This window comes from Galeopterus variegatus, unplaced genomic scaffold, assembly GCF_000696425.1.
Source record: "Galeopterus variegatus unplaced genomic scaffold, G_variegatus-3.0.2 Scaffold948, whole genome shotgun sequence".
Lineage (NCBI taxonomy): Eukaryota > Metazoa > Chordata > Mammalia > Dermoptera > Cynocephalidae > Galeopterus > Galeopterus variegatus.
Genome location: NW_007727059.1, coordinates 115,222 through 139,786, shown reverse-complemented (window position 1 = coordinate 139,786; position 24,565 = coordinate 115,222). Strand labels below are relative to the sequence as shown.

Below are 24,565 nucleotides of genomic sequence, written 5' to 3'. Positions count from 1 at the left end.
GAAACCAGTTACTCTCATAATCAAAACTGAACAACTCAGAGTGAACAGAAATGCTCTCCCAAGTCATTTTAAATTTTCTCTATAAATAACAAATTCTTAATAATTCCCAATGACACATTTTGCCATCTCACCAGTCTTCTTCAGACCTGCTATGCCTGTGGGAACTGGGTGGAAAGTACCAGCACTTGCCTATTTCTTTGTTACTGCTACTTTCATAAGGTTCATTTGTCCCAGGTAAAGCTCTGAGTTTGGCACTTAGTCGTTCACCTTTACTACTGGCACTACAGTTCTGGCCACTATCTGAAAACACAAAAATAAAAATGCAATTGTTTAATACGTTGAGAAAATATAACACTATATTATGCATCTTAAAGCATACTTATTTGCCAGAAAATAGGCAGGTTGTTTCATTTGGAAACTACCTTCTTAGGGATGTAATTCTTGTTTTCTGAAATTTAAGGGAAATCTCTGTGGGAAATCTCTAAGACAGATAAAATATCACTTAAGAGTAGTAATATGTATTCTTTCAAATGTGTGCTTAGTTATAGATTCCAATTTTATAGAACTTGTGAGAAGAGAGTATTCTGATTAGCAAAAACAAATAAAAAAACCAAAAAATAAACCAAAAACCAAAAACCTAGCAAAGAACAAATAGTACTTGAAGAAAGAAGAAGCAGGAAGTTATAAGACCAATAGGAGCTGTATCATCCACCTTATATTAAGGCTGGTGAGAAGCCCTAAAAGCGCATCATATGAAAAACTGCAGAAGAGGCTGGGTAAGCTTAACCCAGGTGGCAGAGAATCTAGATCACAAAATCACTACCTTCAAACACGTGAAGAGCGTTCATATAGGAGAGGATTACATTTCCTCTGTACAAGGGTACTTCAAAAAGTTTGTAGAAAAATAGAATTAAAAGATAATACAAATCTTCCACGAGCTTTCTGAAATACCCTCATTATAGTAAGATAGTTTTGGGCTCAATAAAAGGAAAAACTTGGAAAGAATTTTAGCTGCCCAAATATGGAATGTCTGCCTTGGGGAAGACTGTAAAGATTCACTAAAGATGAAAATCATATCATTAAAGATTTTCAGTTAGGGCTGAACATTGACAGTACTATTTAACCCTAAATTTCTATTATTATATTTTCTTAACAAACTTACTCCTCTACACCAGTTCTTATTTCTTCCCCTTAACATTCCCACATGGCGTTTTTCTTTTCTATTATGTAAGCTTCACTTTCAATGAGAGTCGTCCACTGATATACAGTGATCATTTCTCTTTTGAGCATTTTAGTTTATACATAATGTCTCTGGGAATAAATCAAAACAAGACAGTCTTTAAAATTCCTACATTTTAAGATTGGCCAACTGATCCTACCACTGATGTTAATGGAAAATAAAATCCCTTAATTCAGTGCACTGAATGTGTCCACATACTTTTGTATGTTTTACACCATTTTATTCCTCTCTCATTTTTTGTTAGAATAAAGCCAACATTTTTCCATCCAGAAGTGTATATGGGTGTCTTTCAAACTGCCAAAGTGAGCTCAGATCAAGAACATTTTAAAACCATTGCTCTAGGCAATATTTCTTTTTACTTCACTTTTCATATAGATATAAGCTAGCAACAAAACCCTGGTAGCTTCCTAAGGTACCCAAAACGCTACTGAAATCCTAATGTATGAATCCAGCCTGAAGGATTCAAATCCTGTGGAAAGACCAAACCTTTTAAAAAATGAAACCAGACTTCCTTTGAAAAATTGCCAACTGAAAAACCATAAATACAGTTTTTTAAACAGTTTCATTATAAAGACCAGTGGGGGTACATTGGGAATACTGGTGTTTCACCATTTTCAATCAGCCTTCATGGGGTAATAATGTCATGCATGGGTAGGTACAAATGGATCAATAAGCATTTGTAAACCTGGTGGGTTTTAAGCTTAAATAACAATATGATACCATTTTGGAAATTATTATATTCATTTTGTTGTAGCAACAAACACAATTACTACTTCCTGGAAGAAAGTTATATAATGAATAGCTTCAGAAAATGAGAATTTGGAGATCAATTTATCTCAATTATCAATTGATTAACATTAAAACTTCCAAATGATACTTTACTTTATAAGAGAAAAATCTTAAAATCATAGAATTTAGAGTAAGAAGGAATCTTGAAACTTATCTATACCAGAAAAAAAAAGAATGCTGGTACAAAGTGGACAGAAAGAGATAATTCCCAAAGTAAACAGTACAAATGGCCAATAAGTATATAAAAAATGTTTAACTTGACTTAATCTTAGAAACATATTAAGTGGAAAAAAAGCAAGTCAGAACACTACATATTGAATGATACCTTTATTAGAAAGCTCAAAAACAAGCAAAGTTAAATATATTGTTTGCATATAAAATTACACATGAAAAAGCAAGAAACAGAAAAATATAAAACTTGAAGTATATAAATATAAAATTCACAGGGGTTTCTGTGGGGGAGGCGGGGACGGGATGGGGAGAAGCAGCCAGGCGGGGAGAGCAGTAACGGTGGTATTCTGGTTCTAATATTTTATGATAGTTTCATTAATTTTTATTTTTTAAATATACTTCACAACATAAAATATCAAATATTACATAATTTAAACATCCAAATAATTCTAAATGTAGGATTCCAAATGTAAGACTTAATTCTGCCTATTAAGATGGCAAAATATCAGGTTAACAAGTGAAATAAATGAACAAGCTTTCTGAGAGTAATTTGGTAGTGTTTGAAAAGACTTAAAATTTTGCAGTCAGCAAGATGGCAGAACAGGGAGCCCCAGACCTCATTCCTGACAGAGACACTAATTTAACAACAATATGCAGTCCAAAAGCCTTTATGAGAACTCCAGAAACCAGTTAGGAAGTCAGAGTACCCCAAGCAAGCTCAAAGACAAAAAGAGCTATACTGAAAAAGATAAGAAAAGCCATTTCTTTTTTTGTTTGTTTTTTTTCGTGTCCGGCAACGGATCGCAACCCTCAGTGTCACGCCCGCACCGGACCAGGACCGGCAACGGGATCGCAACCCTCGGTGTTGCGCCCACACCTCGCTCAGCCAGTGAGCAGGAACCGGTCTGCATGTGGGATCTGAACCCTTGGCGGGAGCGCCACTGCGCTCCCAAGCGGCGCACTGTAGCAGTGCACCACTGGGCCGGCCCAGAAAAGCCATTTCATGTAAACTATGTCAGCCTCTCCCCCAAGCCGGCACAACTCATGACAGCCAAAGTCACAGCTTCTCCCTTGGGAGGGAAAGAGAAGAGGAGAATGTATGTGCCAGAGATTCTACAGCACTGCAGACAGACACTAGGGGAGCAAGGACCACCAGCTCCTGATAAAGAAACCAGCAAACCTTTCAAATTGGGAAATTATACATGCAAGCCCAGAGGCAATGCTTCCCCATAGAAGATTTCAGAGGCCCCCAGAATCTCTAGCCAGGCTGACTGGTGAAGGTCCTCTCCTCGATGAAGCCAGTCTGTAAAGACTTGGAGAGGTGGCTGTTTTTTCAAATACACAAATTACAACAAAAAATAAGATACATGGAAAAAATAAGGAAATATAACCCAATCAAAGGAACAAAATAAATCTCCAGAGACCAAGCCTAAATAAATGGAGTTCTATGAATTAACTGTCAAATAATTCAAAATAATCATCTTAAAGAATCTCAATGTGATATTAGAGAACACAGATAACTAAACAAAATCAGGAAAATGATGAGTGAACAAAATGAGAATATCAACAAAGAGACAGAAACTATAAAAAAAGAGCCAAATAGAAATTCTGGAGCTGAAGAATACAATAACTGAATTGAAAAATCCAGAGGGGATCATTAGCAGACTTGATCAAACAAAAGAAAGAATAAATGAATTCAAAGACACATCATTTGAAATTATTGAGTTAACAAGACAAAAAGAAAAAAACAATAAAATGAAGCAGGTCTAAGGGAATTATAGGACACCATCATTTTGGTCTAGAAGTCTTCATTTTCTACAATAGACAGTGTTAATTTTTTGATAGTATTTTGGGAAATTTTATCTCAAAAAATTTATCTGAATCTATTCAGTTCTAGAGTTCAGATATCTGTATGAGGGTACTTCACAAATTTCAAGGAAAGATTCATATTATCTTTAATTCTATTTTTTCACAAACATTTTTTGAAGTACCCTCATATTCCCACTTTTAAAATGTATTCTTTATCTGATAATTACAATATGTATAATCTTTGAAGAATGGAGTCTACGGTTTCTGTTGTTGCTTACTCATAGGAGCTTATTCCCTCACGTGTGCATACACTATTTTTGTTGTAGGTCCTTATTCTTTGGAACTTTATCTGAAGGAATTATTTGAGGCTTAGATTTAAAGTGCATTCCTTCAGGGAGGATTTAAACTTGTTTCTCGTAGGCACCTGGCAGCACCACCAACTCAAGTCCACCTTAAACCAAATTTTCAGCTTGGTGTTCTTCAGGCCGCACAGGTAACATGTACCCTAGCTCTAAAACTATGTGAGTGAGGGCTTATGGTTAGGAATTCCCAAGAGAGCTTTTCTTGTTTAGTACATTCCAGTGAAGCCAGGATGGGCTCTCCCAGGTGACTTACGTGGGTAGTACCTGTTAACGGTCCTGGCTTTATGAAGGGGGCTCTTTGATTTAACCTCTGACCCTGTGGGGACCCTGGCCTTATCTCTTGTTCCCATGAGTGGTCTGTAATCCCAGGTTCTGGCCATAAGGGATTCACCAGGCAAATGCCAATGTCTGCACTTGTTTACTCCTTTGGATTTAAACTGTCTAATTCTTTTTGGTCTCCAAGAATTCTTTCCTGCCAACTCAGCCATGCATTTTAAAAGTTTTTCCATTTTCTTCTTCCTTCCTTTAAAAAAAAAAATCAATCCACCATTTTTAGGAGTGCTATACCTGGAGGAGCTTCCCTGAATACTCAGTCCATCTTACTGTCATAAACAGAAGTCTGTAAAATTTTAGATTCAGCAGATACACACAAAAATGTCATTTAAATGTTAAGTCTAATCCTTTATTTTTCAGATGAGAAGACAGACCTAGGATAGTGAAGTCACTTGTTCAAGAGTTCCCAGTTAGTGGCAAGAACAACACCAAAATCCAGGTTTCCTGATTTCCATCCTGGTCCCAGCCCATTACACAATAATGCCTCTTTGGCAAAGGATCCGTGTAGGGTGCGGCTCATGGGCCTTATTCATGTATATATTCTTACTATATGCTATTCCAGCAGCAGCAGCAGCATGGCCTGGGAGCTTGTTAGACATGCGCGCTCCTGGGCCCCAGCATGTTCAGTGGCTCTGAACGTGTGGGGGCAGTCAGCAGTCTAGCAGGCCTCCTAGCTGATTCTGATATGCGCTAGAGTTTGAGAACCACGGGAAGAGAAAGGGAGCTGGGTTCACTAAACAAATCACCAGTAAAAGGCAGGCCTCGGTGAGATTAGTTGTATCTGCGCCGCGCGCGCGCGCACACACACACACACACACACACACACACACACACACACACACACACACACAGTCTGCAAGGGCCCTCAAGCATTTCAGGAATAGCTATATTAAGTAAATCAATAATTCTGATATATTCAAGTTCCTTACGGTCCTCTCTCCTACTCAACATGTTAAAAATCTAGTTGAGGCTTCTGGTCAAGAGGGTGGAGTAGACGGTGCCCAGCATCACTCTCTCCCACAAATCAACCAATTTACAACTATTAAAAAGCAACAACAGCCAGGCTGGGGCCGCTACACCTCAGGGGAAGAGGAGGAGAGACCTACAGAGTTCACGAAGGCAGGAGAAGCCCCGATGACAGAAAGAAGGGACCACTCCCACCACTTCAAGCCCCAGCTGCTTCCAGGCCAGCACTGGTGAGTGCACAGAGCAGGCACTGGCAAAAGCCGCAGCTGTGCCCTTCGGATGAAGTTGCTTGGAGGCAGCAGGGGGAAAAAGGGCCTTGGTAGCCCTCAGGCCAGCAAGACCACTAACAGGGTTCCCATGGACCCACACAGGAACAAGGAGCCACAACAACTGAAAAAAGGAGCCACACAGAGGCTGGTGAATCATCACAAGGGACCAGTGCACAGCCCAACCCATGGGAAGCGTTTACAGGGCAGGTGGTGGTGGAGGCGGGCCCACCAGGGGAACACTGGGGCACAGCATGGACAGCTGATCTGCCCTCCAATCAGCGCAGGACCATTTAGAGAAGACTGGTCAGGAAAACAGAACTGTAGGGGGAGCAGTTTGCGAAAAGACTCAGGTCCAGACCAGAGTTTCCAAACAATCTGGGTGCACCAGACCTCACAAGACACAGAAGTACATACAAGTTCAACCACTAAAACCTGAGCTGCACAAAAAGCCATCCCCAGTGAATCAGCAGCAAAGCAGCAATTTAGCTCAACCACAGAGCTCAAGTACTGGTCCCCACAGGAAGTTCCCCCATTTTAGAAGTAAGCAAAGGATGACAAATTAGCTCCAGTGAAGAATTTAAGTAGTGGAATCAGTGAATAATCCAACACAGAACTGAAAGAAAAAAAAAAAATACCCACACACCAGAGACAAAGTTTGATATTAACTAGTAAAGGTCTCACTTCACCAAAGAACACCTATAACACCTAGAAGGACTGGAAGCCCCCTGGACCCCCAAGCCACAGATGGGGGAGGGCTGGGGGCCTCAGCCATGTCCCCCGACACCCACAACCAGCACAGTGATGACCACCGAGCCACCGCAGGAGGTGCCCTAGGCTCCTGAACTGGGATGGTGGGGGGCCAAGGGCCTAAGCCATGCCCTCCTGACACTCGCACCCAGCCCAGCGATGACCACCAAACTGCTGCAGGAAATACCCTAAGCTCCTGAGCCGGGGCAGTAGGGGGGCCAAGAGCTTTGGCCACACTCCCTGACATCTTCATTCAGCCCAGCAATGACCAAGCCACCACCGGAAGCCCCTGGTCTCCCCTGCAGGAATGAGGGGGTGCCACAGGCCTCAACCATACCCCCCTCTTCCTTTTCCCACCCTATTTCCTTCCCCTTTCCCCGCTCCCCCACCCCCTAACTGTTCTGCAACAACATCTTAGAATGTAAAAACAGATGGAGCTGGGTACCGACCCCTCCTCCCACAACCAGGCAAGGAGCAGGCCAAAAACACCAACTCCACGTAACCACAGCCACCACAATAGCCACGGCTGCCACAAAAGCAGCTAGCCAACACAACCACCATGCAGATGGCCCACCAGCCACTCGAGTGCACTGACACAAGGAGAGTAACCAGCAGAGACCAAAGAAAAGAAGAGGATGTCTCTCTCCACAAAGCCCATTCCAGAGTGACAGAAGAAGCACCTGCTCTATGATAATAGCGGGGGACATGAACACACCTCTCTCAGCACTGGACAGATCATCTAGGCAACAAGTCAACAGAGTAACCATTACTCTTTCAGAAGGAGAGAAGAAATCTAGGGTTATCAGTGGTGGGGGGGAGGGAGAGGGGGATGGGGAGAGATTGGACAAGGGGCATAAAGAATAAGTATGATTTGTAATAATGTGTATGCCAATAACATTGATTTAATCAACATATATCAACGTCAAACCCCAAAAGTATGTATAATCAATAATGATTCAATTAAAAAAAAGTCTAGTTGTAGGTACTGCATTTGTTTGAATATATTATACTTAAACTTATGTGGATTCATATAAAAAACTGTCCAATCTGAACGGTGGGTCTAATTCAGACGAGGGCCAAGTATTTACATGTTAGGATGTAAAGGTGCCTCTCTGTGTTTCACAGGTTAGAGGTGGAAGACGGGTGAGACCAGGCTCCCTTGAACCTGTAGGTTTGTACTGAGACTTTCTCAGTGGGGAATGAGAACAGATAAGGGACCACTGTCCGAGAGTGCCAGGCGACGTGGTTGCTGTGAGGAGGGACGTGCATCCACAGCAGGCTAGAGGGTGCTCCGGGAGGGCCCCCCAAAGCAAAGGAAGGAAAGAGAGAGAGAGGCACGTACAGCCTGCTTTACTCCAACCTCAAAGCCAGAGCCAGCCTTGGAGTATGGCCCGTGCCAAGAATGGAGAAAGGAGGCAGAAACACAGTTTCTGAAAAAGTGTCAGAGTGGAACCAGCAAAGCCACTGAAAGTGGCACTTAAAATGGGCTGCAGGATGAAATGAAGAAGTTTGAGATGACATAAACTCAGGGTGTCAAGAAATAAGGAACAAAAAGGCGAATGGTACGAGAGAAAAAAGCAAGCCAGCCATCCGGGAAGGGACTGTTTAGTGCTTTAAACTTGTGCTAAGAGAACTAAGCAACACAAAACCCTGCTTGTTAACCCTGCTTCAATAGCACAGAGTCTCTGAAATTCCCTCACATAAGGATAACGTTTATTTGTGAACTAGAACCAGCTATTTGTGTTGGACTGAACGGACTGATGGGAGAAAGGAAAATGGGTTTAAAAAGAGCAAGCAGCAGTGGGAGGCCAGGACCGGGAGGTGAATTTCAACAGAAAGGCCACTTTCTCCGCACGCAGGTAGCAGACCCAGGGCAGCCTTAGCTATCTTCATGGTCGGCCCCTTCTTCACTGACCGGCCCCTGACTGAGGAGGAGGTCCCGGCCCGGGGAAGCACTCTCCCTTTCTTCTGAAGCACAGCATGATTTAGAGCATGACATGGGAGGCCACCAGGGAGGATAAGCGACTCTCCATGTCAGAGGACAGGAAACCTGGGTGGCATCAAGGCACAGTTGAGCCTGTCTGTTGTTTCTAAGAGGCAGCAGATGTCAGAGCCTCTTTGGGGACACTGTTTTGGGGTGGGACTCCGGACACTGTCCTCCGCTCCAGGCAGCGCCATGCTACGCAGTATCCTAGGGCTTGCTCTAGCATCTCATTAGAAGGCCCTGGTGTTTCTGAAGCAGATTTTCAGACTGAAGACATCTGGGAAACTCAGGCTCAGGTTTGGGGGAGAGATTTTACAAGCTTACGAATTACCAGAGAAGGCTCTGAAAACTTAACATAAAGATTGTTGATATTTGGGAGGAAATGGTGGGTTATTCTGAACTTAACAATTTTCAGAGGAAAGCAAAGGATCCTTAGAGAACAGTGAAGCTTGTCTTAGAATTTTTTTTTTTTTTTTCCTTTTTTTTGTCTTTTTTACTGACCGGTAACGGGATCGCAACCCTCGGTGTTGCGCCCATACCGGGGACTGGCAACGGGATTGCAACCCTCGGTGTTGCACCTGTACCACGCCCAGCCAGTGAGCGGGAACCGGTCTCCACATGGGATCCGAACCCTTGGCGGGAGCGCCGCCGCACTCCTAAGCGGCGCACTCTCCAGTGCACCACCGGGCCGGCCCTCAGTCTTAGAATTTTAATAAATAATTAATACCTCCCTAGGGATTACTCAAGACAATTACTTCTTAAAGGGACACTCAATTTCAAGAGAGGTAATATCACATATTTACTGGTTCCAAAGAGCAAGGACGAGCAAGCAGCATCAGGTTGGACCAGTGAACCTTCTAGAATTTTTTTTAACTGATGCACAATGCCTTGTCTGCTGACATCTTGACCATTAGGAACATTTTTGGTATAGGGCCATGATCCCTCAACTATAATTCTAAATCCCAAAGAGCTCTGAAAGCCAAGTTTTCAGATGGCACTATGTGAACTTTTTGGGCATAAAACTCGACTTGAAGCTATTTATAATCTTTATCTTTAGGATGAAAATTCATATGTTTCACTGAAGTAATAAATGTGCTCTGCATGGATATTCCATGATAAATGGCTAATGTACAGTATTACTTTTCTAAACTCCAAAAAGTTCTAGATTCCACAACACACCTGGTCGCAGAGGTTTTGGTTAAGGGGTTGTGGGCCTGTACAGCTGTCTCTGGCTCATGAAGAAATGCTGGGCCAGATGTCTCAGACCCAGGACTTAGTTAAATCCAACCTGAGATGGTCAAATGAACACACAAAAGCAGGAATTTGGTGGAGGGTGTGAGTGGCAGAATTAAGGAGATATCTGGAGGCTGGGGGACAGTTAGGGGACAGTTAGGAGACAGCAGCGTCCCTCAGGACTGGGGAGGCTGAAGAGGCAGGATGGTTGTTCCCTGTTGAGGAACACTGCCTTTGGCACACTTGGGACTCAGGCTCAATGCAGCCTCTGCTGTTTTCTTGAGTTCTGGATAACGGCAGCTCCGGTGGCCTAAGGGTAACAGGCCAGGATGCTGAGTTTCAGCCAGAGAAGCTAGACTGGCACTGGGGAACAAGGGGTATGGCTAGAATTACATGCCACTGATGCCTGCAATTGCCCAAACATATCTGGCAAAGCAGAGCTCTGAGTTCAAAAAGGAGTCTGTCTCAACTGCAGCTGCCATCCCTAGCAGAGTTAGAAACACACGTACGTGTCTCTATCGTGGAGCACTCTCAGCAGCACTGGACACGTGTGTCTTTCCAACTAGAGTCTAATTTCCTTGACTGCAGGGACCACGTCTTATTTGTCCCCTTGTCCAGGGCACTTAGTACAGTGTTTGGCACACAGTATGCATCCAATAAATGTTGTGAATGAATGAAAGGCCCACCTAAACTAAGAGATACATTTCCCTTTGTCCGGACTCCTAGATCACAAACAGATATCACAGAATGCAGCTAAGCAGTGACATGGAGCTGGGTCATAAATGCATGATCGTGCTAAGCACAGACAGGAGAGAGTATAGGTATATTTATAGATCCCAATTTAGTATTTGCTTTCTCAATTAGCTTCTTTATACCACCAAATTTCTACCCAGTTTAACGTATACTACCTGCCTTAAGTAGAGAAAAAAGATAGATTTTTTGTTAATGGGAAAAAGGGATGGAAAACTTAATAAACTTCTTATTCAGTAATGATATCATAAGAAGTCAGAGTCAAGGAATTTTAGAGGTGAAAAGAACTTTAGCAATTTCCTAAATCCTACGGCATTTACATGGTTGGTCCCTCATGATGAAGACTGGGACTCAGAGCACGTCCCCTAATTCCTAGACTGGCACTATTTCCACACTCAAGAGCAGACTAAAGATTTGGGGCTGTCAACATTCTATAAGACCATCCTACTTCTCATGGTACTTCCTTCAAACAGAAAATTGTGAAATGTAACACCGTAAAACTTCATTGGCAGGCCCATCTATGATAACCTGTCCATTCTGAAATTGTTTACTAACAAATTAGGGGAAACAGGTATGGTTATTTAAGGAGGAAAATTTGCTAACATGTACAAATTCTCATTTATATATCAGTAATGGGTGACTGCTCACAAAAGTAATTAGAATAAGGAGGTTTTACTGGGTATCAAACAGATAAAGAACACTTTTGGGTTATTTCGAGGTGTTTCTGTCACAGCCAGTCTAAGTGTTGGGGTAACAGGAAACACTTACCACTGCCAGCACTCCCCTCTCTTTTGCCACGGGCGCCCCCACTGCTGTCTCTGCCCGACTTGATGCGCTAGAACAATAAGAAGAGAAGTTTAGGAGAATAAGTGATATTCCCACAAAGTTGAATATAACTAAAGGTTGATTTCTGAAATCAACATGACTGTGTAACCCTGAGGACTACCTCATCCTTACCTGAGAGCTGATTCTGCAGGAAAAAAGACCGAGTTGTTTCCATAAGTTAAGCGTTCAAAGCTTGCCTTACAAAACTCTTACAAAATACTCAAATGGCACTTTAATTCAGGAGCAGTGTAGCCTCTGTTTACACAAACAACCCAAAAACCAAATGGTATTTTCTTGATGTGAAGGTTCTGGGCTTCAAAATAATAGTTTAAGGAAGGGGTGGAAAGAGGCAAGGAAGGGAATCTACAAAAGGGCCATTTCCTGCTTTAGTTCTTAATCTATATGGTTGGACCTGAACTAAACTATTTGAGGGTTCAAAAAAAAGGTAAACTGACTTTTGAAATTCAACTTCCAAAATAAAGGCACTATTAAAATCTCACGAAACACCTAACATCCGTCCAACAGTCTACCTTCTTAGATCCAAACCCACCCTCAAAGCATAAGAAATATTGCCAAGCCATATATTCTTAGGTTTCCTTCTACATTTTACAGTTTTTTGTGTTTTGCCTAAGGGTTAGAATTTTTGTATAAGCACTGAATCTGCCTCAAATCATACTGTCAAATTTTTATGTGAATAATGGTTTGTTTATAGACATACAAGATGGTCAGTGAAGAGAGATAGCTTTTGAAAAATATTTATGATTGAATTAAAATTTCTTAATGTAGGTGAATATTTTATTTAGATCTTCAACAATATAAACATTATTCCATACTTAATTCAAAGGACAATTACTTACCCCCTCAACCCTGACAACCTCCCCCAAATTTATAAATTATGAGGTCAGGGATGAGGTTATTGACATTGCTCTGCTAGGAAAAAAGATCTTTTCTTTCAATAATGGTAGAGTATACTATAAAGCAAATGTATTTCGCAGGGCCTAATTTTCCAAAGCTCTGTAGTCTCAGGTTTAGCCTAACCTTTTTGAGTTACATATAGAAATGTTAACCTTGCAAAAGACAGGAAACTTTCCTCAGGCTAAAGTCTTTGTAACACAGCAAAGTTGCTGGCTCAAGGACAGACAAGTTACTTGATTGGTATGTAAAAATGCTGGGGAAACTGCTGTAGGGAAAAACAGTGTTTGCTAAGATCAAGCTTTTGTTGGTGGATAGACTTAACCTTTTGCAAATTGCATTATGGAATGTCACTTTGCTTTTTTGGCTGATGTTACCAGCCTATATTGTTAAACTATACTTAGCTAAAACCCCACCTATGTTATTTTCCTGTAACTTCCTGGTCTGGAGAATAAATGTGGGGCGAGAACCCAGTTCACAGTTAATTTCCAAAGGAAGCAATGCCTCTCACTTGAGGGTTCTGGGAAATTAACCCCTTCGGGGTCTCTCACTGCTCGGAAGAAATGGGCTTTGAGTAATTCTTTTTGTGGCTTCATCACCCAGGGGAAAAGAGGTGACAAATACATGTGAGGCAAAGCAACAAATAATTCAAGACTTACATCTGTAAAATGAAATACTCTCCTAAAACTTAGAACTTTCCAACATAAACACACCTAAGTCTTTTCTATTAAAAAGAAAAGAAATCTCCCTTGAAGCCCCATCTTTCCCCTTGCCTTCATAGACAAAATAAAATCTTTAAAACATGTAACAAAATAAGAACTTAGGGGGAGATACAATCAAGATGGCAGAATAGATGGTCCCCAGCGTCACTCTCTCCCACAAATCAACTGAATTTACAACTAAAAAAATGTAACATCAGCCAAGCCAGGGCTGCTGGAGCTCAGGGAAAAAGGAGGAGAGACCTATGGAGTTCATGAAGGCGAGAGAAACTATGATGAGAAAAAGAAAAAGCTGCTCTGAGCATTTCGGGCCGCGGCTGCTTTAAGGCTCAAGGTGCTGAGCACATGGAGCAGGAGCTGGCAGAGGCCGTGGCTGTGCCCTCAGATGGAGTTACTTGGAGGCAGCAGAGGAGAAGAGGGCCTTGGTGGCCCCCAGGACAGCAAGACCACTAATAGGGTTCATGTGGACCCACGCAGGAGTGAGGAGCCAGAACAACTGAAAAAAGGGAGCCATTCAGAGGCCGGTGAGTCATCACAAGGGACCAGCGCAGGGCCTGTCCCATGGGAAGTGTTTGGAGCACAGGAGGTGAGGGAGACGTGCCCAGAGGGGAACACTGGGACACAGCAAGGACAGCTGATCTGCTCTCAGTCAGCACAGGACAACTCAGAGGAGACTGGTCAAGAATGCAGAATTGCATGGGGTGCAGTTTGATGAAAAAACTCAGGCCCAGATCAGAGATTCTACACAACACACATCCACCGGGTCTCTGGAGAACTGGAAGTACCTATAAGTTCAACCATTAAACCCTGAGCTGCACAAAAAGCCTTCCCTAGGGAAATAGCAGCAAAGTAGCAGTTTAGCTCAACCACACAGCTCAAGTACTGGTTCCCACAGGAAGTTCCCCCATGTTAGAAGCAAAGGACAAAAAATTAGTTCCGGCCCAGGCACACCACCAGCACCTTGGGGCCTGCCTGGGAACTGGAGGCTTGGATCTGGGGATCAGACCCCACTCCCACTTCCAAGCAAACTGCCCCAGTGCGTTGGGGCCAGCCTGAGGACCTGAAGCATGGAGAAGGGGACTGGATCCCCCGTCCCGCAACCAGGCACACCACACCAGCACTTTGGGGCCCGCCTAGGGACTTGAAGCAAGGAGAAGGGGACTGGACCTCTCTCCCACAACCAGGCACACTGACCCAGCGCCTTGGGGCTCACCCAGGGACCTGGGGTATGGAGTTGGGGAACAGACCACCCTCCCACAACCAGGCACAACATGCTAGCACCTCGGAGCCTACCCAGGGACCCGGGGTATGGAGAAGGGGAATGGACCCCTTTTCCACAACCAGGCACACTGCACCAGTGCCTCAGGGCCTTCCCGGGGACCTGAGGCATGGAGAAGGGGACCGGACCACCCTCCCACAACCAGGCACACTATGCCAGCACCTGAGAGCCCACCCAGGGACCCAGGGCATGGAGAAGGGGACTGGACCTCTCTCCCACAACCAGGCACACCAAGCCAGCGCCTTAGGTCCCACCCAGTGACCCAAGGCATGGAGCCAGGAACCAGACCTTCCTCCTACAACAAGGCACACCACACCAGTACCTTGGGGCCCACCCAGGGACCCGAGGCAAGGAGAAGGGGGTTGGACATCTCTCCCACTACCAGGGACACTGTGCCAGCACCTCGGGGTCCGCCCGGCCCAGAGGCATGCAGAAGGGGACTGGACCCTCCTCCCACACCAGGCACAAAATGCCAGCACCTTGGGGCCCACCTGGGTACCTGAGGTATGGAGAAGGGGACCGGACCCACCTCCCACAACCAGGCACACTGCACCTGTACCTCGGGGCCTGCCCAGGGACCCAGGACATGGAGAAGGGGACTGGACCCCTGTCCCACAACCAGGCACATGGCGCCAGTGCCTTGGGGCCTGCCCAGGGACCAGCAGCATGGAGAAGGGGACCAAACACACCCCACAACCATGCACACCGCCAGTGCCGAGGAGCATGCCAAAAACAGCACCTCCACGTGGGTGGCCCACCACAGCCACCACAATAACCATGGCTGCTGAAAAAGCGGCTAGATGCCACAGCCACCACACAGATGGTCCGCCAACCACTGGAGTGCATGACACAAGAAGAGTCACCAGCAGACACAAAGAAAAGACGAGGATGTCTCTTTCCACAAAACCCATTTCAGAGTGACAGAAGAAGCATCTGCTCTATGATAATATTGGGGGACCTGATCACATCTCTCAGCATTGGACAGATCATCTAGGCAACAAGTTAACAGAGTAACCATTATTCTTTCAGAAGGAGAGAAGAAATCTAGGCGATTAGAGGGGGGAGGGGAAGGCAATGGGGGAAGGGGAGAGGTTGGACAAGGGGCACAAAGAATAATTATAATTTGTAACAATATATATGCTAGTAATATTGATTTAATCAACATATCTCAATGTTCAACCCCCAAAATATGTATAATCGATTTTGATTCAATAAATAAAATAAAGTAAAATAAAATAAAAACAAAATAAGAATTTAAACATGTATAATCTGACTTTATTTCAAATCCTGATTTTCATCTATCCACAGATTGATCATCTCCAGCATATCTAAAAGACCTACAGATAATTAAACTCATCAAGACAAATGCCCATGTAATTTGACAGTATTTCAAATCAAATGTGAAAACAGATCTGTGTCTTGCTTAAGTGACCACAGGTTGAGCACAGGACAGTTTAGGAAGGTGAGCACCTCCAAGATCCTGACAGTCTTCACCCCACCATACCTGTACCCTGTCCTCATCTAGAACTTTCCAATCCCCTGACTCTTACCCTCTTCTATTAATCCCTATTGCAGCTCTACTTTCTGTCCAGCCTTCACTCACGACCTGCCATGCTCACTGCAGCCACATCAGGACCTGCAAGGTCCTTACCTGCCTCCTGTCCTTCTGCTTCACTCACCAAGAGAAAGCCACATCTGGGTTGATTCAGTGACTTCCTTGTCTCCTCTGTTTCTCCCAGGATGACGTGCTATGCTGGGGTTGCTGGGGAAAACCTGTGAGCACAGCGCCATCTCACAAACACAACGTCCTGTCCTCCTCACCTTCACAAACTGACTGCCCACCAGCTTTGAGAATAAAAGGCAGCCAGCATCTCCTTGGATACCCGGCTTCTTCTCTTGCATGGAGTTTTGGTCACTCCCTCTGTCTGCTGAGCCCTCCTTCGTCTTTGTTCCAGCTCTTTCTTTATCTCTCCTCTCCTGTCCTCTCCTCAAGAGACGCCCTGAGTGTCCCGGGTGTCTGCTCACTGCATGTGCTCAGTGCTACCACACACTCATCGCGCTCAGGGCCACACTCTGCCTGCCAGCTTGTCTTGCTCCTTCACCACCCTCCTGTGTGCAGAGAATGTGGCGTTTTAACTGCCTTTCCAACCAAACACCTGCTTGCAGTTGAAAATCAGTGAATTCCACCCCAATGAGTCTTGTACACCAACTACTTATAGTAGCTGTAGCCATTTCAAAAGTAACACCAAAACATTTATCAAAACGTTACTTTGATGAGGTTCTAAGTTCAAAGAAACCTGAACTGTCAAGACTCAGTCAAGACTCATCTGTCATACCACTTACATGATAGAGGTCTGATCAGCAGTGTTTTCAGTCATGATCTAAGTTCTTCCTTAGTAGATGCAAAGCAAAGCTCTCAAGAGACACAGCCACCGCACATGACGATCTGCGAGGCAGAGGGTCAGACTCCCTGACACCCCTCAGTACACTACTGCAGGGCCAACCTGGAGCTGGTCCGGCCCTTTAAGGTGGAATGAGACGTACATGGGGCCTGCATGGAGTCCAGAGGAACTGAAGGAAAGTAGGAGGCGTGTGTTACAGAGGCCATAAACACAGAGCTGCTGCTAAGTCAGGCAGAGTGCAAATTAGAGAGTGTCCATTATATTTATCAACATGAAGGTGATTAATCTCAGTGAGGGTGATTTTAGCTCTGTGAATGGAAGGAGTCAAGGTTGGACCAATCTGCAGAGCCCCTGGGAGGTGAGAAAATACACACCAAGTGTAGATAACTTATTGGAGCTCTTTGGGAGGGAAAACAATGATGACGGTGGAGCGGATCCAGAATTTGTGGGGCCAGAAGCTTGTACATTTTGGGGAAACCTTCTGGAGAAAGAGAATATAAAATTATGAAAATAAAATAGGAGCAAGAATAAAAATCTATTTAGAAGGGGCCAATACAAATAAGGTCCTGAAGCATAAGCCCCCCAGTGACTGCCCGGCTGTGGAGGCACCTGCTGCCCCCAGGGCACACAGGGCACAGAGGGCCGGAGCTGCTTCCTGCTCCTGGAGGACACATCCGATACTTGACCCACCTCAGATCTAGCACAGGACTGGGTACATTTTAAGAGCACAATAAATATTGGTTAATGTTCTCATCACACGGTGTGTGAAGGTTTCAGATAGAGAAATACTGACCCCATCTTTTCAGAGTTTTATTTATTTATTTATTTATTTTCCCTTTTTGTCTTTTTTCGTGACCGGCAACGGATCGCAACCCTCAGTGTCGCGCCCATACTGGACCGGGACCGGCAACAGGATCGCAACCCTCGGTGTTGCGCCCGCCCCTCGCTCAGCCAGTGAGCAGCCGGTCTGTATGTGGGATCTGAACTCTCGGTGGGAGTGTCGCCGCGCTCCCAAGCGGCGCACTGTAGCAGTGCACCACCAGGCCGGCCCCTTTTCAGAGTTTTAACATTAATAAAGTTCACAGAAATTCGTGCTCACTTTGGAGTGGTGTGAGATAAGGCCTGATGTAGACAGGAAAGGAAACAATGACTGACAAGACAATTCTCATCACATCAACACTAACCCGGGAAGGAGATAGTTACACAACAGAATATAGAACAAAAAAAAAGTGACAGGAACTGACACAGATAGCTGTCCATGGAATTTTGGTAAGTGGAGGGAAAAGGTTATAAGACAGTATTTTTGTAAAAATCCCATTTTTGTAAGTCCCATTTAAAAAAATAAACGTATTGGGCCGGCCCGGTGGCGCACTTGCGCCACTTGGGAAGCACGGCGGCGCTCCCGCCCGAGGGTTCGGATCCCACATACAGACCGGTTCCCGCTCACTGGCTGAGCGATGCGCGGGAGCAGCGCCGAGGGTTGCAATCCTGTTGCCGGTCCCCGGTCCGGTCCGGGGGCAACACTGAGGGTTGCGATCCATTGCCGGACACGGAAAAAGATAAAAAGACAAAAATAAAATATAAAAAAATAAAAAATAAATAAACGTATTAGTATATGTTCATATATATATGTAAAAATGCCTGGGAGAATAAAACACTAATTGTGATCGCTACACGGCGGCACTCCCGCCCGAGGGTTCGGATCCCACATACAGACCGGTTCCCGCTCACTGGCTGAGCGATGCGCGGGAGCAGCGCCGAGGGTTGCAATCCTGTTGCCGGTCCCCGGTCCGGTCCGGGGGCAACACTGAGGGTTGCGATCCATTGCCGGACACGGAAAAAGATAAAAAGACAAAAATAAAATATAAAAAAATAAAAAATAAATAAACGTATTAGTATATGTTCATATATATATGTAAAAATGCCTGGGAGAATAAAACACTAATTGTGATCGCTACATGGTGGGATAGGTGACTTCTAACTTTTTTCTTTATATATTTTTATTTGAATTAAAAAATCATTATAAAAGTAATCTGAACTTTTAAAAGAACATTTATAGTTTTAATAACATGAGAAAAAGATGGCATTTCTATTCTGAAAAAATTTGATGCCATTCCCACTTTCAAGAAAAATGAGAGAAGAAGGTAGAGCAAGGTAGATGTAATTATGAAACAAATTAAATAAATCTACGTCAGGAGAAAGAAAATAAACATTTTGTGCCTCTACACCTTTCCTCTTTAATATTAATATATGACCATAAATACCACATACGGCAGGGCCCCCTCATCTGTGGGGGATACATTCCAAGACCCCCGGTGGATGCCTGAAACCACAGAGAGTACCAAACCCTACACATTATGTTTTTTCCTATACGAACATCCCTATGATAAAGTTTAATTATAAATTAGGCACAGAGATTAAAAACAACAACTAATCATAAAATAGAACAATTATAACAATATACTGTAATGAAAGTTATGTGGGTGTGCTCTCTGTCTCAAAGTATCTAATTGTACTATTCTCTTCTTGACTGACGGTGGGAAACTGAAATCATGCAAAGCGAACTGGAATGAAATCGGAACCTTACAAATTGATAGATCCCAGAGATCCAAAACAGTGCTACCCACAGTGTGGTCTGGAAACCTCTGTGGGTCCACAAACTGCCACCTGTCCTCAACAAGATGAACACAGAACTCCAGGGCAAGGGCTTACAACTTTTATAGTGATGTGACACTGCCGACATCCAAGTGCATGACCATATTTCTAGTAATGTCAGTGACAGACTGGAAAAAAAGTAACCACCGCAGATAGCTGGAGAAGTACTGATCTAGAACACTCTCCTCAGTTTACAGCGAACAAGACTGAAGTCCAGGGTTCCGTCCGCCATACTACACTTTTATTCCATAAGAGTTCAGTTTTTGTCAATGGAACAAGGAGCAGTTACTTGTCACCTAGTTAAGGATTCTGGCTCTGACTTCAAATTCAAGAGGAAACAGAATTTAAAACATTCCTTAGTGGCTTCAATTGCAAAGAATCCGTAAAAGTTGCCTTAACTTCCTGTCCTCTGACCTCTGCCTGCACTTTTTTCTTTCCACACCAAACTCAACGTGTCCAATCTCTCCTACCCAACTATGAGCTCCTCCAGGAACTACCTGTGATTCCCTCGCTTGCACAGCATCCCTCACCTCCCTGTTCCCAAGCTCTGATGCTTCCTCACCCACCACACATCTCTCCATGCTGGGTGGCAGAGTAACCTCTCATCCTGCCATCCGTGTTGGTGCCTTGAGAACTGGAGCCAACTCTTATGCCTCACTGTATCCTCCACAAGGCACAGCAGAATTCAGTAAATGCTTTCTGAGTGAACTGAGGAACTAACACAAGGGAGTGCATGAAATCACTTGAAATCAATGGTCTTTAAGAAGCAATTGGGAATCTTATCCCAGAAAATGTAATCAATATGCAAATCATCACAAGTTCGATAGCAAAGATACATATTCTATTCAGTATTTTTCTTGAATTTTGTCAATGCAATAATGCCTAAAATGTGCAAGACATTCTTGTAGCTTTTATTATAGCTACAAGAAATTGACCTTTTAAAAAAATCTGGGGCCGGCCCGGTGGCGCACTGGATGGTGCGCCGCTTGGGAAGCGCGGCAGCGCTCCCGTCCGAGGGTTCGGATCCCATATACAGACCGGTTCCCGCTCACTGGCTGAGCGAGGCGCGGGAGCAACCGCCGAGGCTTGCGATCCCGTTGCCGGTCCCCAGTCCGGTACGGGGGCAACACTGAGGGTTGCGATCCGTTGCCAGACACGGAAAAAAGACAAAAGACAAAAAAAAAATCTGTTTTTGAGTATAGTCAATTTTAAAGCTATACCTTTATGGGATCTTAATACTGAATCTCTTTCTTTTTAAGAAATATAACCAAAAGGGTTTCTGCTGAACTCAGCTCTATACTTCTTTTCATTGGTTTGTTGTTTTTTTTTTTTTTTTTTTTGGTAACAACTGGAAATTTGGGTAGAAGTACCAATTACGTATTATATAAATCTTGAGTGTCTCATAACATTTTGCCAATCTAGCCAAAAGAAAGCATTTTTTGAACTTCTTTCCTGATTTCTTTGGGGGAAAATATCAAATACTGGAACAGCATTTCTCTATTTTAGTATTTTAAACACTTGGAAATTTGATTTTAGAAATGGAATTATTAAAATACTTCTGCTTTTGGACTAGCTATTAAAACTTTCTGTATTTTGTATGTTGTTTCTTTATCCGTTTTCTTTTTCCTCTTAATCATTTCCTTTTGTTCTCAAACCCTATTTGATATTTTTGACTAATATTTTTTCCTCCTTTTTTATATTTAAAATACTTAGTCCTCAGTTCCTGCTCTTCTTGTTTTGCTCTTTTCCAGATATAAAGTGTAGCCTTGACAGACTTCCTTTGCAGCTAATGTTTCATGTTTAGTGAAGCACAAAAGCAAAGCATTCTTTAGAAGCCAGGGCTAGGGCATACAGCTATGGGGCTCAGTGTTCAGAGGTGGTGGGCAGGGAGCAAGGCTGTCCCATCTGGCCGACAGCACTGTACCTGGAATTGCTTCCTGCTGGCACTTATAATGCACAATGTGCAAAGTTTTCTTCTTACTCAGGAATGTGGGTCCCCCAAGTACACAGGCAAACAGTCTTCCTTCCCATAATAGTTCCAGGATGACAAATGTTTCTCTGAAAAGTCAATGTACATAAAACTTCTAGCTTTAACATTTTAAAGTAGGAGTTAGGGGCTTGGGGGATATACTGTCCTGACAGTAAACCTGAACTGGTTTATCTTCCTTTCTTAAGTCTACACTCATCTTTTTTTCATTTTTAAACAATTAAGATAAATCTGTGACTTGATTTATTTTATGTTTATCTTTTCCCCCCTTAAATCAGATTCTGTATCCTGAGCTAATACTTGATCATCTGCAAGGTGACCCTTTGGGGGCATAAAGTCTGAGTATTTCTCAAACTTCAGTGAGTACAAAAATCACCTGCAGAACCTGTTAAAACATATACACACAGATTCCTGGTCCCCACAGCCAGAGATTTTAATTCTGGAGTTGGTTTTAGGTAGGTCTGGGGTAGGGCCTGAGGTTTTGCAATACTAAGAAGCTCTCAGATGATTCTGAGGCTCCACAGACCACACTTCGAGTAGCACAATTCTAAAACCCTAACCCCTAATCTAATTGCAGTGGGCTGACGGCAAGGAACATTTTGATTGAAGGACATATATCAACTGAAAATCATTATTTGCATCTTCCTATTCCTCCCCCATTCATAAGGTAGTAAGGTACAGTAGTTAGAAGCCTGGACTTAAGAGCCAGCCTGCCTGGATTTGAATTCTAGGTCTGCTCCCTAACAGCTGTGTGACCTGGAGTGAGTTACTTAATCACTACGGGTCTCAGTCTTCCTCCCATAAAAAATAGCAATAATAATGCCACATCCAACATTACAGAATTATTGTGACGATTAAATTAGTTAATACATGTAAAGCGCTTAGAACAGTGCCCGCACTTACTGCATACTCAGTAATTGTCAGCCACTGTTGTCACTGTCTCGTTAAGCAGATGCAACAAAGAGGAATTAAAGAGAGAACTGCAACCAGAAACACAAAGATTGCTAACATCGGTCAAGAACAGATTGCCCAGGCTCTTTACTTCTTTTCCTTCCTGCTGCCAAATTTTTGTCATAATCAGCACTTCCAGAGGAAATAAAAAATAAAGACTGAGGGTCAATTCTGTATTCTTTTTAGCAGCTCCAGATAAAGGTTTGATGTGATTATCTATGATATTCCCTGGTCTCAATCACAAGGCTTTTTCATGAAATGTCTCATGTCAACAATATGAAAGCACTTTCCTACAAAGAGGAAAGAACTTTAGAGGCCAAGAACTTTAGCAAGAAACACCTGAAAATTTGACTGATTACAGAATGTTACCAACTATAAAAAAGATACTTCACTGTTTAATGACGTGGGAATGTTTAAATAAATCAAGATACATCTGCTTAATGAGGTATTATGCAGCCTTTACAGTGATGTTTAAGAATAAATTTAATCATATAAAAAAAAGTTACGTTTTTCCAATGGGACTGATTCTAAACAAGAAACACACAGAAAAGGTAACAAGAAGTTTTAAGTTCAAATTTAGAAAAAGAAAGCATCCTTAATTAAGTTTATTACATTTTGTGACATAACTAATAGTGTTTTACACACTACACAAACCAGGAAACAGAATGCCCTGTCCTACAGGCTCATAATCTAAGAAAGAAACTGAAATGGGACAGACAGCAATTAACTGAGAAGCTGGCTCTCAGATATGCATGAATTCTTTCTCTTTAAGCCTCTTTTCTTCTTCCTACAATTCTTTTCCATTGATTTTTTCCCTCTCCACTTTGTGTTTATAAACAAAACAGATCGGAAAACATCAAGAAAACACTTCTTTGATGTATGATTTAATGAAGAATACTGAAGAATAATGGATAAAATTCTCATATGCATATAGAACAATTTGAGAAAAATAGAAAAAAGGAAACGACTTACTGAGTACAGTCTGGAGAAACCAAACAGATTCCAAGGAAATTAGAAAGAGAAATTAAATGTTTGTGAACTAATGACTTAATTTTAATGAAAGACTGAAGTACAACAAAGTTCAAGTGAAAAATATTAAGAAAAAGATGTAATGAGAGAAGATATCTAAATGATTGCGGTTGGATTTTATACAGATTACAACGAGAGCAGTGATAAAATATTACCAAAAGAGGCACTGGGTAAGTGCAGTTAGATGTCAATAATTTGGGTAAGAAAGGTAAGATAAACACTAGATAATTTAAATGCATCAATGGTAACTCATATGTGTTTACTAAAGTATTCTTAAGAAAATCATTAGAAAATTATTTCAGTGAGTATAATATAGTGATTATTTGTAATTAATAAATCATTTATTTGTAGAAAAATAGATATTTCTAAAATTCCTAGGTGTACCTGACAAATGGTTTGTTCCCATGAGTTTTAAATATTCTAAAATATAGTTGACACTATCAATTTGCACCATACCTATGAAAATGAGGCTTGCTAAGCAAAGGTCTAGTCCCTTTGGACATACTGTCAGTAGAAACCCTTATGTTTCACCATAAAAAGGTAGTTTTATTTTTCAAAATACAGATGAGTATGAAAAGATGTCAGGTCTATGAGAGAAATAGACAAAAGTTGACTATATTCAGTAAATATATAAATATTTTCATAGACGAGGAATTGAGAGGCTGAGTAGTAATTAGAAAGGAAAAGTAATTTCAATGATATTCATATATTCATTTATATAGTAAAATTCATTAGTCCACATGAATATTAGCTGATAGTAATCAGCCAGATGAAAAACAAAAGCACTTCACAATATAGAGGCTGTAATAAAGCAAAGCGGAAAAGGGAAGAGACAAAGGAGGGAGAAGCAAACGTAAAGGGGGATACAAGTTCTGTAAAGATCAAGAAGAGAGAACGCTATCTATAATGGCTCAACTAAGATACAACTAAGAATGGGAAGTGAAATTAACAGTGAACTACAAAAAAATAGTGAAAAGTAATTCTTTACCCCTCAAGTTTACTTCCCAGGAATTCCCCGGAACGAATGCTGCTTAAAGCTTGAGTTAAGATCCCTTGTGAACTGGCTGCAAGGAAGTTCCCAGGGAGGTAGAAGGCTACTTCTTATTGCTTAAAAGGGATCAACACTGGAAGTCTAACAAATCAGAGATGCTAA

The 24,565-nt window shown here is 42.7% G+C and overlaps 1 protein-coding gene across 1 annotated transcript in view; it reads right to left on the bottom strand.

Moving 5' to 3' along the window:
* IFT88 (intraflagellar transport 88) overlaps window positions 1–24,565 on the bottom strand; it is a gene marked incomplete at its 5' end in the record, with an annotated part of 115,937 nt that overhangs the window by 338 nt on the left and 91,034 nt on the right. Inside the window, 2 exons of the mRNA XM_008573663.1 lie at window positions 190–300; window positions 11,422–11,488. Coding sequence (XP_008571885.1) covers window positions 190–300; window positions 11,422–11,488 — 178 coding nt within the window. The remainder of the gene's footprint in view (window positions 1–189; window positions 301–11,421; window positions 11,489–24,565) is intronic.